The 19355-nt window shown below is 37.6% G+C and overlaps 2 protein-coding genes across 2 annotated transcripts in view; both read left to right on the plus strand.

The window, feature by feature from the left end:
* LOC113232302 (disks large homolog 5) overlaps positions 1-15319 on the plus strand; it is a 39964-nt gene extending 24645 nt beyond the window's left edge. The window contains exons 18-26 of the mRNA XM_026466975.1: positions 1203-1311; positions 5371-5461; positions 7158-7231; positions 8931-8994; positions 9189-11131; positions 12024-12298; positions 13143-13593; positions 14393-14612; positions 15069-15319. Coding sequence (XP_026322760.1) covers positions 1203-1311; positions 5371-5461; positions 7158-7231; positions 8931-8994; positions 9189-11131; positions 12024-12298; positions 13143-13593; positions 14393-14612; positions 15069-15175 — 3334 coding nt within the window. The 3' untranslated portion in view covers positions 15176-15319. The remainder of the gene's footprint in view (positions 1-1202; positions 1312-5370; positions 5462-7157; positions 7232-8930; positions 8995-9188; positions 11132-12023; positions 12299-13142; positions 13594-14392; positions 14613-15068) is intronic.
* Positions 15176-16303, plus strand: LOC113232285 (the record flags this gene model as incomplete). Its single annotated transcript, XM_026466955.1, has 1 exon — positions 15176-16303. A coding segment is annotated over one exon (921 nt), but the record flags the coding sequence as incomplete, so codon positions are not given.
* Between the last annotated feature and the right edge of the window lie 3052 nt (positions 16304-19355).

A 19355-nucleotide genomic window follows, 5' to 3' on the forward strand; every position in this document is an offset into this window, starting at 1 on the left:
AACCTATTGCAATAAAACGGCAATTTCATACTTTAACCCCTAATATTATAAATGGAACTCGGTCATTTCGAAAAATATTCCATTTTTCAAATAGGCTGTTCTGCATCTAATTCGTAATGTAGCTTATTATATTAGGCTGGTTTATAAGTATAAATTAAACTTTTAGTGGCATACGAATTCAAAACAATTAGTTTAGTTCAGTCTCCTAATACTTAACTAAATGATAATGTTTATCAAGATGAATTGAGCAAATATTTCGAGATAAAATGTCAACGTCCCGACATTTTCGGAATAACTCAAATGTAACAATAAGAGGTAACCAACAGATTGTTTCGTAAACATGCGTAACTTCAATGCCAGTAAATACATTCATCTCCGTCCCATTTTTGAGTTGACGCGTTGACAGTAACGTTGAGTGATACAAGAAAAGTATTTGATAAAAATTATCCGCAAAAATACGTTAATACTATACAAAATTCAAATTAAAAAGGTCTAGTTGCCTATAGTCCATTTCACATAGGATGGGTACTGTGACATTTCAAATTTTTACGTTGCATGCATACTATTTGTAACTAATCTCTCAACTAGGAAATTTGTTATAATATACCAAAAACAAACAATATTTTTTTTTTTTTTATTCGGAAAACTTACAGCTAGGTAACAATAATAAAAGCTTAAATATAGTACATGCCTGACAGATCAGTGCATGTATGCTGAGGGCTAATTAAATATTTGTTAGAGTTGTAATTTTAAGTAAAAATTACAGTATATTAAGTAGATAGAAACAGAAATGACGAACATAAAAATAAATTACCCCAACTACTTGATGCGTAAAACGGAATATTTTTCCATAGAGATTTATATCGCTATTGTTTGGTTATTGTTGATTTTTTATTTGTTGTGTATTTTTTTTTGTAACTTAATAACATAACAATCGAATTCTTCTTATTTTGTTTATTATTTGTTCTTAAATTATTGTTCCTAAGTCGATTCTCTCTTCGGTACAAATTGTCTCGATACGATATTTTAATCGATTCTTTTTCATTCGATTTTACGTCACTACATCCGTAGTAACTTCAAATCTCAAATGTCACCGTACCCATGCTATTTGAAATAAACCATAGTTCGTTTCAATCTTAAATGTCAGGCTTAACGTGTCATGGACCCTGTACCCAGTAATAAATATTGAACATTGTTCGTAGTCGGCTTTCGATGTACGACCAATCGTACAGCGACAACAAGATGGTGAACATTTGCTCGCAGACCGAAGAGACGTATGGTCAATTCGTGCCGCCGCCACCTGACGCCAAGGTAAATTTGACTTTATACACCGGAGTTTAAAGCCACTAATTCATTTGTGATATGAGTGGTGTTGTCAGTCTTTATATATGGGAATAATTTTATATTTGTTGTTTAGTTACCGCTGAAAGCAAAATATATTTCGTTTCAATCATTGACTTACAATTATATGGACGTCGGGTCCGCGCTAAAAAGTGTCCGCACTTGTAAGGCGCTAAAATCGTATACAGAGCGCGACACTCCGCTTTAGTCTTCATTTGTTCTACGGACAGCGCGATACTGCGATGACATAACAATTTAAATTTCGAATAGGTTGACTTGGGACATTGTTTTCGTGGTTTTTGTATTAGACCCGTCGTCCATTTATTTGTAAGTCAATGGTTTCAATCCATTTAGAACAAAATGTAAACAAACAAGTCGCTGACACGACCATGGACGGTTTAGTGATGACCAATTGTAATGACAACTACAAATCGATTAATTAATACTGAATCGATTTGTTCAATTGAGTCATAGTAGCGGTTTTCCTTACATAACCTATACCTGTAAGTATATTTAAAATTTCCAAAATCTTAATTTTAAATCCTCCTTCAAGTCTTTACACTTAGATACTCGTTCGATTGCGATTGAAATATTCGATTTACTAATCGATTACAAAAACTTTAATTGAATGAACTGAATGTCTTTTTTTTCGTACAGCACTATGCAAGCATAGACAAGTCATAGATGTATAGATGAAAAATAGCCTCACTTTTGGTCTACCATTTTTCAAATATGATTTTACGATGCGCTTCAAATGAATATTGTTAGAAAAAGTGATGATATATCAAGTCGAAATCATCGATATATACGTGAAAGTGTTACTTATTCCATTAGAACCAAACAGTTTTTATTTTTTGTTTAAAATGTATTGGAACAGACTTTAGTTATTTATTTGCATTGTTGTTATTAATACATATTTAAATCTTGAAAAGTCTATTTAATTCGTAAAAAGAATTCGACTTGACTTCCCCTCACCACCGGATATTTATTACTAAACTTCGTGGGTGTATTTTGACGCTTCAAGCGTGGCTATATTTTCGTGACCGAGGCGTATGATCGCCGAGTATTACCTTTAACTTTAAAGAGTGGATAATAATAAACTGCCTCCGAGCAGAGAACAAAAAGTAACGAGAACGGACACTCTCTGCCCCTCCCTAGATTTAGATACCGCACATGCCCCGCATATTGACGGTCATATTGACTGAACGACAACGAGGCTGTCAGCGAGCCGTTTTCGCTCGAAGACGGCCTTGATACTTGAATATTTTTCATTTGTTCATTAGGAAATTTATGACATATTAAGGAAAAAATTTGTACGTTATTATTTTATAATGGTCGTGAATTATGCTGTGTGCGGCTGTTTATTATCGTCTAAACGGGATAAAGAGAGGAGTTTCTTTTGTTTTCCGAAAGATGAAACGAAGATGACAAAAGCTTATGTCTGACACTCATTAAGTTATTGATTTCTTTATTTAATTAGTGCAGAGTACCATAACTTACTAGACGCCATAACTTCGTGAGCTAGTAGACAAAGGTGCTCGAATTTTGGATTTGTATTGCCGATAAATATTACGTAGTCAACATACCTAATTATTAACTAGGTAATGATAAACTTGGACACGCAATTTCAATACCTTGGTTACCTTATTTAAAAGTACCTGTCCAAAATACAACATTTCAAGTGCTTTTAATATATTTTTTACATGAATCAATGTTATTGTAGTTAGTAAATTATTGAAAAATATATTATATCGATATAAACGCCTAATAAACATGTGTAACTATTAGGATTCTATTAATAGAGTTATAGATAACAGATTTGCATTAGAATTTTCGCTATGTTGCCGCTCTGGCCACGTACGAGAAAATGACGGGTAACCACTTCACGCGCGTTTGCGCGTGTGCAGATAGCACACAGAGCAGATAGGTAGTAGTAGTAGGTAAATAACTTTCGACCATTGTATGGAGTGTCCGTGGTGTACTCCGGGGCCAAACGTATGTGTCATGGCACCCGCGGTACAGGGTTTCCCTAGTGCGGAGACATAGTGTGTGCGTTATTATCATTATATTATTTATAATCATTCCGGGATATCAGTACGGCTCGCACGATATGGCGTGACTTGCGCGAGAGAGACATAAAAGGCGAAATCTCTGCGAGAATAGTATCTTCTCTATCTCTTGTGCATGTCACGCCTTGTCGTGTTAGCCCTATTGGGGGGGTTCATCCATTCAATGAGTTACTTAAAATTAAGGTAAATATACTAATAATTTAGTACCAACATTATCATCATGTTAAAATGTCACCCAGGATCATTCCCAACACAAAAATTACGTTTTATTATATAAATAGCTGCATAGTGAAAACAAACTTCAAAAATAGTAAATATGTAATTAACCACTCTTTACACATTGTCCTACGTAATAGCATTAGTGAATTTTTTTCCTTATCACAGATAAATTGGTTTTATTGCGCGATCTTTATATTTCAATAATTTCAATAATATGCAGCATTTTTTTCGAAGATCATCATCAGATCAGAGTTATTTGGAGAGAATTTTTGCCTGTTTATATTTGTCATCGAGTATAGAATCAGAAATAGAGACGAAATGTCATTTAATTTGTTTGATAACTATTCTGCCAAATCATTACGACGTCAACTGCTCTCCGATTGGCCAGCCCGAATTCGAAACAATTGACGGGTGTCGTCAATAGTTTCACTTCAATTGACCAGTTTAAATTGAGCTTTGCTATAATGGACGAAAATTGAAAAATCACATATTTAATAGTTGTTTACCGGTGAAATGTGATTCCGTTTGTTTTGTAATTAGATGTTTTGCTGTTTTTCCCACATCACCGAATGGAACAGCCCTCCATTGTTAGATATATTATCTTTATTGCAATAAATACAGAATATTTTTGGAATATACGGATACGTACACACAGGTCACTTGTTGGCACTGTACTATTTCAGCTTTCTAATTTGTGATTTCAGCGCAAACGAGAATTGATGTTTGAAAGTGATTTAAGGCTCATTTGCCTGATGCGTTGCCAGGTATGGATGGCCCTTTATTTCGTCTCTATTTCTGGTTTTATACTCGATGACATTTGTCTAATAATAAATTTGAAAACCCGGTAAGTATCTTATTTTAAATGTAGTTATTTGAAAAAAAAATCTTTGATATTTATCAATGAAACCGACATCGACTATTGGCATTTCGGTGATCCAACGGTTTGCAGTGTAGACAAGGAGGTCCCGGGTTCGATCCCGATAGGACCAATTTGGGAAATGAACTTTACTAAATTGGCTCTTGTCTGAGTGGTCTGTTTGCTAAATTCTGTTCCTCTGATACTCGGTGCTCGGTAACATGGGAAAGATCATTCCTTGTGTACTCATTTCAACCCGGTGTCTTCAGTAAGACCAGGTCAATAGTACCAAGGACAAAACAAAACGAAGAGTGTGAATGAAGCGTGAGCGTGATGGTATGGCAGGAATGTAGCAAATGGAGATCCGTAGACTCTTTCTACCCCATTTCAATTTAAGAATGTGTGAGTATTGGTGACATCGATTCTGATAGTAATCGAGGTTTGAGGCGCGTCCATTGTTTTTTTTTCTTCCGTGTACACAACTTTCCCACGATAAACAACCTAAAATCCAGCGTTTAAAAAGATGACGTAATAACATACGACCAAATTAAAGAGTACAACAATAATACGATGTATGAAACTCACAACTAAATATTGTATTTGACCGGTTAACCATGACAGCTGAAATTTATTTACTTATAGTTCATTACCTAAACCTTTATACTATAGGTGCCAATATCTAGGCAGTTATCAAAATGGAAATGCGTTGTTTACGACGAAGAGAGCTCCCGTTATTTGTCCATCACGATTTTGTACAAATCTGACTTTGCACGCACGTATGAATGTAAATATTGAAATTATGTATTGTATGTACAAGAAAAGGGGGTTCCCGCACGTTATCACAATTTGCTATGTGATTATTCATTGTTGATAATACGTCGTCAGGTTCACATTGACCATGGAGTGCCAGACTTTGACCGGCGGTACGTGTACCACGTGGCGGCCGGTAGCCAGGGCAAGATACACCAGGAGAGAGGTGAGTCAATTGCTTTTAACCAACACTTAGTAGCATACGAGTGTTCGGGGGACTGTTAAGGTAGGTAGCGGTGGCAACCGTTAGTGTGCAATGCGCAACGGGCAGTGAGCGTGCCTACAACTCCGATACCTATCTGGAAAATAGGGAGAATACTGTACGTGCACCCGGGGCGGCTCACCGGAGGCGCTAGCCTCTCGAGAAACGGATGAAGTCAAGTGACAGAGGTCTGTGACAACCCTACACTGGCTCATCTGGGTTCAGAACCTGAACTTGTAAGGTCCCTGTGTGCGCACAGGTTATTATAGTGTCTTTCTCGTATATCGTAACGGTCGGTAAAATCAAAACTAAAGAAAGATTTGGGGCTGTTAAGGTATGTAGTGCTAAATAGTGGCTCGTATAACTCAGTTGGTCGATAGGATAAAGGTTTTGTGGCACACATGGTTATAAGCATATCGCATATAGTTTTAAAATGAAACAATATACCTATAACGTATTAATTGTAATCCAGCATGTAATCCCTTTAAGCCCGTAAAAAAACCATCTCTCATTTTTTTTTTCGAATAACCCCACCAATGTCTTTTAGTGTTGAATCTTAAAATCGTAACTTATTTTTTTAAATCTGATTTTTATTGCAAGCAGCAATAAGCATTTCGAATCAAATAACTATATTACACAACTTTTGCTAACATGTTTGTCTTCCAAGTATTTTATGATTTGCAACTGTGGGCGCTGGATGAGGTAGTCCCGGTGTCGATTCCTAGTAAGACCAATTTGGGTAGTTAACTTTTTTAAATTTGTTCTGGTCTGGGTGTGCGGGGTCGTGCCCTAGAGTGAATACCAATGCTCTGGTACTCATAGCACAGGGATTTTTTTATGACCAGGTAATCGGTGTGATTGTTACACATTATTATATTATTACTTTGACTGTAATATTGATCACATACAAGTTTGTCTGTCTCAGGGTGATGGGCGCAATTGCAGTGCCCGTAAGATCTATGCGATTTAAAGCTCTGAGTGGTATTGCAACTGTTACAGAAAGGCGTGTCGCTTACCACCAGGCGCACGATATTTCCATCCCGTTACGTGATATTATAAAAAAAACAAATTGAACTAATAGAAATGAGTACGCGGTCTTTATAGCTCATTAACGTATGCATACAGAAACGTATAGGAAAACCAGAAAACACAACACAATCATGTCATAAGAATAAAATAATATGATAAGATTGCGTATCAAATAAATACATTCCTACGTAGTTGTTATTTTATAAAAAATCTTTACAGCTTGTTACAAATTCAACAAGTTAACATGACACAAATTTCTTGTAAACACTAGTCTTATGAATACTTTTGTTGCGGTCTGTAAATGACGCGTGCGCAGCAAACCTGTGCGTGCTCGAGTCTGTTATCATTCTTTTCACATTTACTTTTCGTTTATTAAAAATTTAACTTCCCTACCACCACATGTTTAGTTATTTTGGCTTTGTTGGATATTGGGCAAAAAGAAATAGTGTATATGAACGTGTACATAGACACGCTTTCAAAAAAGACGCTACCTTCCTTACTGCAAATTGACAACATCACATGAAAGATTGAGTCAATTTCTTCTTCTAAGATAGCCTAGTCTACAGAAAGCACGCCAAGGTGCGATTTACACTTCGATAACACGAGATAAGACAACTCAGTATATCTACAGGTGCATGGGACATGATACGCGGCACGATCGAAGCTGTCACCGGTAGGAGCAAATCGAAGGACAAACAGAATAAGGTAAGTAAACTTCACTATTATATTCTATTCATCTTTGTTTATTTACAATTGTGTTAAGGATTGTAGGGAAAATAGTCGCATCTGATTATAAACAGAGTGGTGGCGTGTCGGTGAATCTTGTTGAATCAATTATTTTATGTGTGCTCGAATATCTAAAAGGTTTAGTTAAGGCTGACTATATTTTTAACGGCTATTTATTTTTAACCGACTTGAAAAAAAAAATCAATTCGACTATATTTATCGAGTTCCTAGGTTTTCGCGATTGTTACACATAGGAAATGAAACTATTTTTCCGGATATTTTTCTATTTTTCGGACCCTTTACAGGTCCCATGGTCACGGTTTACCGTGAACCGTGACCATGGGACCTGTACAGGGCCCGAAACGTCGGTTTGTTTGAAAAAACAAATATACGCGATTTAAATCCGGAAAAATAGTTTCATTTTCGACTATATTTTTTTGTGTGTGTATGTTACGCGTTTATTCCGGAATTTGTAAACCGATTTTGATGATTCTTCGTACTTTTTCACTAAATTGTTATCGCAATTTACTTCACTGACAGTCAGTCAACCTGTGACCATGGAGTGGTTAAGAAACCTGTGAATAGCGAGAATATTTTTTAGTTTAAAACTTTGAAATAGCATCCTAGTAGCCGTAGAGCTCCTTGTGAAAGAGTTAATCCAAGGAAGTATTGCCACCTTACCTATTTCTGCCACCAAGCAGTAATATTAGCATTACTTCGTTTCGGTTTTGAAGGGTAATAGTGCTGGTGAAATTACAGGCACATGAGACTCATCAACTTATGTCTTAGGGTAACGGGCACAGTGGCAGTGCACTTCAGATCTGCAACTGCTAACGAAAGGCGTGTTACTTTCTACCATGTGCACAACTTGTTCCTCTCCTCATTTTTTATCATAAAAAAATTCAAAACATTGAGCACCGCAGAAAACTGGCCTGCTTTTTGGTTTGGTTTGATTGGACAAATTTCGGAGATTGTGCGCAGGGACTTTTCAAATTCAGTCCCGCCTTCACCGTTCCTCCTACGGTTGATTATAAAGCTCCTTATTTCGTTGATATATCACCCATCTGCACGAAGCGCATTGCTTCCTCCTTATTAATGCGTACGGCAAGGGAATGGAGAAATTATTATTATATAGGCATTTCTTTGGTCAAACTTCTACCAACGTCAGTCAAAATTAGGTGAGATTATAAAAGGACGTGTAATATGAAAAAAAATCAAAAGCGGCCTCGAAACGAAGCCGCCAAACTGGCGTCAAAGTGCTCCGAATTTCATACTCAAAGCATATAAGCGGCGAAGTTTACAAAAGACAGATTACACCGATATCACTTGTTATTGATACGATATCGTTATTGATGCTATAGCATATCATATATGATTTGTTACGTTTGTTCCATTCCGGTGACGATGCGGTAAACTATTTCGCATCGACATTTATCAACAGTTTTTTTATGAATACAATAATAACAATTATAGAAAATATAATATTTACGTGTTTATCTGATGTGATTTAGTACATTTAATTGTGGATTATGAGTGGTATTTTTTGTGAAAATATACAATTTCTATATATTAATTTAATTTATATCTAGACCGAAAATTCACTTGACTATTTAGGTTATTTTTTCCGTGTTTTTAAGTGTTGTTCAAACAACGGTGTAATTTTCATATCTTGCAACAGGTGCCAGAATCGGATGCTATAGCTGAGCTGGATTCAGTTATTGACAGCTATCATGGCAAAACCGGTGAGTTACATGTTATTACTCTATACGCCAATGTATCCTTGGAAGTTATTAAATGTAGTATTGTAAATTTATTTTTGATCCGATGGAAATTGTTTGTTTTTCACTACTCAAGAAGAACGATAAGCCTTTAATTCTTGCAATTTATCTTAATATTACGTATTGTTCCTAAATGATTTAATTTAATTTAATTTCAGCCAAAGAAACGAGTAGCGTCCTAAAACGCTCTCGTAGAAAGAATAAAGAGTCACAAAATGACTCCAAGAACGGAGGAACATGGCCAAAAGCACGAGCCAACTTTATTCTAGAAGAGAATTCAACTGGGACAATCGTCCAGCCCAGGGCAAGGAAGGAACGTCCCCCATTATCAATTCTACTGAGTCCTCCAACAAAACTGCCTCCTGAACCACAGCGATCTAACACAAACAGAAACTCAAACCCAATACCTCTCGGGCATTCCCCTTTAACTCAAGTCACTGCACCAGCCAGACATTCTGTATACAAGTCTATTGAGTCATCTCCAGCTATCGAGCACTTCCCAAAACCTGCACCACTTACTATTCATAACCCTTTCGCATCACCAAACAACTTCGAGAAGATCAGAACCTTAGAAAAGGACAAAATGTCGATGAGTGATTACGAACACGATATGGCCCCCAATCGTCTTAGCTTAGTTCTCAATCCTTCAGATGATTCCTTGGATTATCAACCAGTGACTAGAAATAGAAATAAAAGCCCACATTCTTTAGATTTCAACGTGAATAAAGGGCCGAGCTCTCTTGATTTTGTGACTCGAAAATCGCCCAGTTCATTAGATCATTCTATGAAAAACCACCCCGGAAAAGACATATTGGAACAGTACTATTCAAAAAAGGCATCATCCCCAAAAACAGTAAATAAATATCCATCAGATAGTGACAGTTTCGGGCCTGAGAGTTTGAATAGCAACGCTAACTTCCCAATGACTGGAACCTTGCCTTCGCAGTCAAGACTTCAATCTCAGTATTACAGAGGCCCGTTCGTCAACTCAAATCCTCACACATCGAGATATCCGCACCTTGCTAGTCCCACAAATATACCACAAAGTCAATCCGGAGAAAGTATTGGAACGAGTTACGAAATGCATTCATTCACTTCGCATACGCACAATATGTCAGATTTACAGTCGGTTCCAAGAGCGAATAGAGCTGATTATCCTCATGCATATGAAGGTGGAACATTTCCACGAAAAAAGGAAAACCAGAGGTTTCGGATTCCGTCCAATCCTAGTGTGACTTCTAAGAATTCTGCTGGGAAACTTAGCACTGGATCCATCGAAAGAAGTTCAGAAAGAAACTCTCCAATGCCGACATTTCATGTGGAAGTCTTAAGTCCGGGTCGTGGAGCCAAGCCAATACACAAAGGAACAAGGAATTCTATGCCAGAATACTGTGGTCTTGGTTGGAATAAACCTTTGCCGGGGGAACTAAGAAGAGTTCACATTGATAAAAGTCAGCAACCTCTTGGGATACAAATCTGCTGTCCACCGAGTGGAGGCGGAGTTTTCGTATCTACCGTTTACGACAATTCTTTAGCTAGCCAAGTTGGGCTAGAAATAGGCGATCAGTTGCTGGAGGTTTGTGGGATCAATATGAGATCAGCGACGTATAGCTTGGCAGCTAGTGTACTGAGACAGATAGGAAACTCCATAACGATGCTCGTGCAATACAGTCCCGAGAAGTACAAGGATGAAGTCGAAGTTCCTGGCAGCTCGTCGTCTGGGGATAGTTCTCACGATGAAGAAGTATCTTTATCCGGTTCGCCGACACCGAGGAATTCTCCAGGACCCCAGCAGTCTTTGAGGTTGGAGGCTCCTGCGAACGAACAGACGATGAATGCCACACTTAGTAGACAGTCGAGAGAAACCAACAAAGACTTACCGAGGTTCTTGTTAATAGAAATGCGGAATCGTTCAGACCTTGGCATAAGTCTTGTGGGAGGAAACGCCGTGGGGATCTTTGTACATAGTGTCCAGATAGAGTCTCCTGCGTATATAGCCGGCCTGCGCACTGGAGATCAGATCTTGGAGTACAATAATGTGGACTTGAGGCGCGCAACTGCTGAACAGGCTGCTTTGGAGTTGGCTAAACCCGCGGATAAGGTAAGAACTTTTGTATCAGTAATACAACGGAATACAATTAATTACATTGTTTGTTTCTCAAATAATAAAGCAAAGTTTCTACTAATAAATATATAACTTAAAAAAAGAAAGAAAAACTACTTGGTATTTTTTTAATATAAATAAAATAACAAAACAAGAAAGAAAGAAAAAGAAACAAGAAGAAATAAACTAAAAACAAATAATAACTTTGCAATTTAAGGGTCGTATTCTAGAACTCTCCTCAATGCTCAAGTCAGGATTTGAGTATGGTTTAAAGCACTCGAAATCATGCTCAAGTCCCTGCTGTTAGGGTCGCATTTCCAGTGCTTGAAATCATACTCAGATCCTGACTTGAGCATTGAGTAGAGTTCTGGAATACGACCTTAAAGCTTCGAGAGGCACTTCAATTCTAGTAGCAGTAGAGCTCCTTGTGAAAGAGTTCGTCCAGGGAAGTACTGCTACCTTACCTATTTTTGCCACTAAGCAGAAATGTCAGTATTACTGTGTTCCGGTTTTGAAGGGTAAGGGGTGCTGGTGAAATTACAGTCACTTGGGACTTGTCAACTTATGTCTCAGGGTGACGGGCAGTGGCAGTGCCCCTCAGATCTTGGCGATTTAAAGCTCAGAGTGGCACTCCAACTGTTTTAGACAGGCGTGTAGCTTACCATCAGGCGCACGACTAGTTTGTTCCGTTACTTGATATTATAAAACAAAAATTGTTATGGGTCGGCATGCCTTTTACCGCCAGGCCCACTTGTTCTTCCGGTCACTTACGTCATAAGAATAAAGTTGACTATTAATATGTAAAAAGGATATTCAATTCCAAGTCAGTAATGTTAAATTTTATTTTTTCATGATTCAGTTTTTATTTTAACTTTCAATATTTTTACAGGTGAGCGTTTTAGTCCGTCACGATCTTCAAGAGTACCACAAAATAAAAGACAAGCCCGGCGACGCGTTCTTCATCCGCGCGGGCTTCGACCGATGTGCCAAGATCACCTCTATTGGCGTGGACACCATAGACGAATATTCTCTATGGTTCCGCAAAGACGAAGTGTTGTTCGTGGACAACACTTTGTACAACGGTGCACCCGGGTTGTGGCGTGCGTGGCAACTTGATGGTAGGGGTGTAAAACGACATTGGGGAACAATACCTAGCAAATTCAAGTAAGTATTATACAACGTGTATTATATTGTCGCATCTTCAATTAGAGAACGATTGGATTGTTACTTATGTTAGTATAATGTTGTTGTATTTATTGTTCTCACGGAAACAAAATCAGTCAAAAAGAAACCTTGCTGATTTTTCACTAATAGTTATAAAATCTACCCAGCAATATTTATTTGTACCTTGATGACCTACTGTGTGAGTTAGTCAAGTTGATTCTGTAAGGGTCTTATTCCAGAACTCTACTCTATGCTTAAGTCCGGACTTGTGTATGATTTAAAGCACTAGAAATCATACTCAAGTCCTTACCATTACCATTTCCAGTGCTTGAAATCATACTTATTGTCCTGATTTGAGACTCTACTCAATGAGTTTTGGAATACGACCCTAAGACAACCTTATTTTTACTCAATGAATTAAACTAGCAACTCTCTTAAACATTATAAAATATATATTCCTCTGAACTTTCGTCACGTCGGAAACACACGGCACAATTCAGCTTCTATTAACTCTGTTTCAGGCTTTTGTAGTTTATTTTGATATAATAATAAATCGGATTATTTTCAATTACGTCTAATATTAATCTTTAATTCCAGACATCTCAAAAGAGTAAACCCAAAACTAAATTTATTCATGAATTTAAACTCCACGCTTTCACAAATTTTACATTAAAATACGCATATAAATTAGGTCAAGAAAAATGTATGTGGGAGGAAATTTTAATTGGACTGTAGGTGGCGTGAACTATCCCTGGACCTAAAATGTTGCACATCGAAGTGAGGAATTGTGGAAAAGTGGTAACAAGGCCTCGTCAGCTTCTCAAAGGTGTCGGTCACTTACCAGGGTGGAAGAGGTGCTCCGGCGGTCGACGGGCACGCTGGAGAGCGAGGCGCAGCGGCGCGCGTCCACGACGGCGCGGCGCTCGTTCTTCCGGCGCAAGAAGCACCGCGACAGCAAGGAGCTGGCCTCCTTCTCCAACACCGAGCTGGGCTGCTGGAGCGACTCGGGCACGCTGGCCGACGACGTGCCGCTGCTGTCGTACCAGCGCGTGGAGCGGCTGGACTACGGCAACCACCGGCCCGTGGTGGTGCTGGGCCCGCTGTGGGAGTGCGTGGCCGCCAAGCTGGTGTCGGACTGGCCGTACGTGTTCGGGCGCGTGCGCAGCGAGCCCGTGGCCGTGTGCGGCGCCGCGCCGGCGCTGCAGCGCGGCACGCACCTGGAGCCGCGCCCGCGCCGCGACTCCACGCACTTCGACTGCATCCCGCTGCAGGCCGTCCGGGAGATGGCGGAGAAGGTCTCGTATCTTCTTTATAATTTGTAGTTGCCTGTGTGTATCCCTGGCACCCGAAACAGGGTAAGGGCTTCCTTAGTGGCTGTGCGTTTGTGCGTTATTTATTCAGCGAAGCTCTATTCTTCCTATATAATGTGACGAGAATTGCCGCTGTTTGTATAAGTGGAGAAACATGTCGAAATTTCGAGACTACTAAAACATTCAAAAACAATAAATAATAAAATAAATCCATTAGGCTCGCCTGAATATATCAATTATTTCACGTCACCGAAGCTATTTTTGACTTAGTACAATTATTTTTAAGTTTATTGAATTTTTCATGTTTCACCACCATAATATTCAATATAATTTTTTTGTGAAATTACTCCACTAGTTTATTAAAATTGTTAATAACAAAGATTTAGAAAAATACATTCGAACTGCAAGAAGCACGTAGAAAAACTCGTAAAGTCTGTTGGTTCGTTGCGTGGCATAACTGGCAGAGCTTCTGGCATGGATATCCTGAAGGTGTTGGTTCGAATCCAGCCGGATCGATGGCGTCCGTGGTCGAGTGGCTTGCTCACCGGTTTTCATGGTGTCGCCATCTCTGAGGTCCCGGGTTCGATCCCCGGCCGGGTCAGTGTCGAAAACGAACTTTTGCCGTCCGTCGTACCGTCGTTGTTTCCGATTTCCATAACACAAGTGCTTTAGCTACTTGCTTTGGAATCAGAGCAACGTATGTGGTTGTTGGAAGTTGTTGTCGAATTAGTACTATTGGTTTTCTCGACATTTTTCTTATATGAATGTTTATTTACTTTCACAGGGCATCCACTGCATCCTGGACATAAGTGTAGCGACAATCGAGAAGCTCCACAAACAGCAAATATACCCAATAGTCCTATTTATAAAGTTCAAATCGTTCAAGCAGATCAAAGAGGTGAAAGACACGAGGTACCCGGCTGATAAAGTGTCTGCAAAGGCGGCTAAAGAGATGTATGAGCATGGACTTAAAGTTGAAAATGAGTACAGGAGTTATATTTCAGGTACGAATAAAATAAAAATACTTTATTTCGTCTCAAATATTAACAAAATTGCAAACAAGGTTGAGACCTTCTTTTAAGTATGAAAATACTTGTATCAGGAATGACTGACAAGTTTATGTTTTGGCTTTCGTCAAAATGCGTAGTTTCAAACAGTCTAAGCCAATGAATTAGTTCGACAAACGTAATGGCCTTAACCACTACTCATTATAAAACTGTTTTGTAAAGAAAATGAAATTATTTTTTTTTTGTAGTAGGCACAAGAGTGTGAACGAAATCCTCCAAAATACGAAATGACATTTGAGATTATGCCGAAAACTTCATCTTATTTTAATATTAAACCTAAACGTATTTTTTTTACATTTCAATTTGCAATGACAGTTGTAATCGTATTCATATTATTTTTTCTTACAAAATCTGAATTCAAGTAACTTTGAAACACGTACGCTTCTTTTACAGCTGAAATTCCCGCCGGCGTGAACATCGCATACATGTGCACACAAATCAAGGAAGCGGTCGAAGAGGAGCAGAACAAAACCTTATGGGTACCTTCCGTGCAGGCCTGACCCCTGCCCCCCACTCCGCCTTCCCCAAAAATACCTCCTTCTCCACCCAGAAACAAATCCGTCACCTTCTGCTCCCACTGCAAACATGGCAACAAAGAAAACAATGAATCGGATGTCGATGTCAGATACTACTCAGATCCAGGCCGCAACGTTGAAAAACCAAAAGTTATAGAAGGAAAAAAGGACCAAGACACCGACAGCGACCAACGTTATTATTCCGAGCCGGACGCGAAAAATTACTTCGAGATCGATTACGAATTCCTCAAAGAACTACGTAGAATTGCAAGAAACAATTGCCCGAAATGCAGACGAAAACGATCGAGAAAAAGCAGCGACAAAGATAGACCTAGGACATCTAAGAAAACAGTCGAAATCAAAAGGGATTTGTCAAGAGAGAAACGTGACAAATTGCAAGTGAAATACAAAGAAAAAGGTAAAAGTAAACCGACTAGAAATGTCCGAATGAAGGAGAATTATGTGTTCTGCAATGGTCGGTATCACAGTGACAAAGAACATTGCCAACTTTGCTGCCGCGTCTGTAATCGATCGACCGATACTTTAGACTCTATAGACGACGAGTTTTCGCTCGCATCCAAAAGCTATAATTCTAAAGCTTCGACTTTACAATCTCAAAGCCGGACGCCTCAGAAAAATAGTGAAAGAAAAAACTCTATTCAATCGATAAAATCTGTTCAATCGATTAAATCCGTGTCCTTTCTTGAATCCAGTGCCGACGAAAAAGACGAGACTAACTACACGGCAAAGAGTTTTACAAACGATTTGAAGAAGTTTCTTCTAAGACCGTCTACGCCGAGATTGAGTTTTAAAAACAAATTCATGATCAGCATAAAACAAGAATTGGAAGCCACGAAAAAATCGCCCAAACTCAAAGCAATAAAAGGTTTGTGGAAGTCTTATTAATTTCAGATTTTCGGAAATTATATATTTAACGTTACAATTTTATGTATTATTGGTGCTTTACGTTCGGGACTGCAGTCCTTTCATATCTTATACGAGAAAGTTTAAAAAACAACGCAAGTGTTCAGAATTGGTCTAAAGATATATTGGAATACCAAGGTTTCGGTGCTACTTTTAAGCTGAAAGTTTATACGAGCTGACAAAAAAATTGCGTGTTAATAGAACCAACTAAGGAAAATAACTCGAAAAAATACCAAGGGGTTAATATTGCATCGTGAATTATGAATATATTCACTCACAATCAATATATTCTCCGTTCTTAAGATAATTTTGATTAATATTTGAAATATATTCGAATAAAAAAAATCTTTCGTAATTCTAACTACGTAATTATAAACATATAATATATCCAAATAACGACATAAATAATTGTTAAAATTATTCTAGAATGTTTTATAGACACACCCCTTGTATTTATAGATGTTAATTATCTTAGTGTATACGTAGACAAATATACCAACTTTTATATAGTGAATTTACAAATTTGTAAGTAACAATTTTGAAAAAGTAGGTCCTATTTTCTATCTTTGAAATTCATTACATTAATTGATAACTAACACAAACACGTGTGGCGTCCACATTGCAATTTTATACTGTGACCTCGTAAGCTAGTCCTCTTGGAACGACTGATTAACAAATCGGATCTCTGAAGACATTGAAACTGTCGGCAGGATGGCGTTACGTTGAATTACGATTTGATTATTTAAGTATATCTCTTCTGCGTTCCGCTTTTGTGGATACTTTGTTTCTATTCAGCTTGATAGCTGTGCAACAGCTGGTAAAGTGATTAAACGGTAGCGGATTTAAGTGCAGACTGCCTTACGCGGCCACAATATATTATATTTTAAAAAGAAACTGATGTGGACCCAGCAAAACAAATTTTTTGACACTTATTTAATATAACAATAAACATGTCATAGAGGTCTTTAACTCTAGTATTCCTTTAAAGACTGTAGCTCTAGAAAACAGTAGAAATGTTATATATATACATCGTCTTTGTTATGAAGCCGTCTATGATTATATAATTTTGGAATCTATGATAGATTCGAGTATCATGGCTTAGGCTGGTTACAGAGCTGGGCGGATTTATCTGCGGACTGTCTGTCCGTGGCGTTAGAACATCGTTTTACAGTGACGCGGGTTGCTCCGTACGGAACACGTGTCGCGTGAACTCCGCATAAGCCACCCGTGCGTACATTGTAGGCGACTATCTTCCGTGAATATCCGGACTAAATTAAATACTCGATCCAGAACACTGCAGACTTTACGCATGCGGATGGCCCGCAGGCGGACAGTCCGTACGGACCGTACGCGCAGCTGTGAAACCAGCCTTAGATTATTGTGATTTGTCTTAACAATGGGAAGAAAAACTGCACTTTAAGTCAAACAAAATCAAGCTAAACAGCTAAATTATGAATTAAGCTATGTATTTTCAGCTTGACGTGTCCCCTAGTACCGTTTTGGTCCTCTTCAATTTGATATTTTAATTATTGTACTACGGGCATTCTTAAATGTTTTATGACAATCCACAGTAACTTAGTTCTTTTCAAAGAGATTATTGTAAGAATAGTGTTGTATTATTAATTTCCGTCTATATTTAAGAAATGTATGCGATAATACGTCTATTGTTATCACATGAATGTTATAGCAAAAAAAAATATTCATTATAGAAAAAAGAAATAATGAATACTGAGCAATAACATTTATATTACGTATCCTGTGTTTTCATAATTATTGTGTTTTAACAAGGTACGTATCTTTGTACGCTTGTATTATATTGATATAAAGAAAGTGAAAATATAAAAAAAAGTTTCCCAAACATCTAAAGATTTTTAATAAACAAAAATCTTTAAAATTAATCTAAAGCTGTGGCGAAGTCTAATTAGATTATTATTATTTCCTTAATGGCGGCCACTACCTCCGCACCACACCTCAGCTTTCCGACCAGAGTTGCGTTGGAGTAGCCGTGTGAATCCCGACGCTTCAAACCATTCTTATTCTAGCCAAATTCGATATAGGCAAATATACTTTTAAACATGAAATAGTTGCTTTTGAAATAGTTAAATAAAAATTAGAGCGAACTTCGCAAATGCCCTCTTAATAATAATTAGGTTAGAAGCTTTGTCATAAAATTTGTTTGGCTACTCGATGTCACAGCTGTTGTGCTGGATATTCATGTTGGAAGAAGAAGTCTCATGTCATTTTTAAGACAAATCACAGTAAGATGATAGAAACCAGTCCATTAATCGTAGTGCCAAAATATGTTATCGTATTGAACTAAAAAATTAATTAGAAAAATGCTATGCATTTAGAAAACGCTTTACTATTACGTCAGACTTTGTCAGAGAGAGAGCTAATGTATGTATAAAATATTAGTATCGTGTTCCTTAGATTTTTATTCAACTGCTTCTTGTTGTGTTGGTCATACTCAATGTTAGGGACAAACGTATTGGAAATTATGAAAATATTGCTAAACTAGTAAAAATTACAGCATTTTTGCGTCCCGATATAGTATTTATTATGTGATTTAAGTTGTTGTTTTGTGTCGATTTGTCTCATGGTGTGAAAATTCACTGTTGAATTGTCGGATATTGTACTATAGTCTGTCTTTTTTGTAGGAGTAAAATGACATTTGTAGGGTTGCCAGTTTTCATAAAACTTTAAATAGTTATGTAGTTGTTGTCGATAGTTTTATCGATTGATTGTGAAAGAAGATAAAAAATTGGCAAAAATAACTGAATTTTGAATGTTATGACGTTCTATGATTGCTAATTACGTTATTGCCTTCTTTGTTCTTATTTTGCCTGTTCGCCTACTAGTATCGAGATAGATTTTTATTCATATACATTTTAACGGGAACAGTCGGATTTGATTATCTATATTGAATTAAAATGAAAAACTTTAAAATATGTCTCCTCTTCGTATTTTTCATAAACATAGTTCTAAATACGTTATATGTATATTGAAGTTACAAAAGTACACAATTCAAATGAGGATGATTCAAATGAAACAAATTCGGCTGTTTATTCCTGAAGCGTGACCAATATTCAGTCCATAGAATATTTATCGACTGCAATCGCTAGCTGCTTGCAATCGGGTCACACTTGAGCAATGAACTATCATTTTACTCCGTCTTCAAAAAAGACAGACTATATGGACATAATTGTAAGGCCCTTATTTAATAAACACCTACTTCCGCCGT

Source organism: Hyposmocoma kahamanoa, unplaced genomic scaffold (genome assembly GCF_003589595.1).
Source record: "Hyposmocoma kahamanoa isolate Upper Pololo Valley unplaced genomic scaffold, ASM358959v1 68, whole genome shotgun sequence".
Classification (NCBI taxonomy): domain Eukaryota; kingdom Metazoa; phylum Arthropoda; class Insecta; order Lepidoptera; family Cosmopterigidae; genus Hyposmocoma; species Hyposmocoma kahamanoa.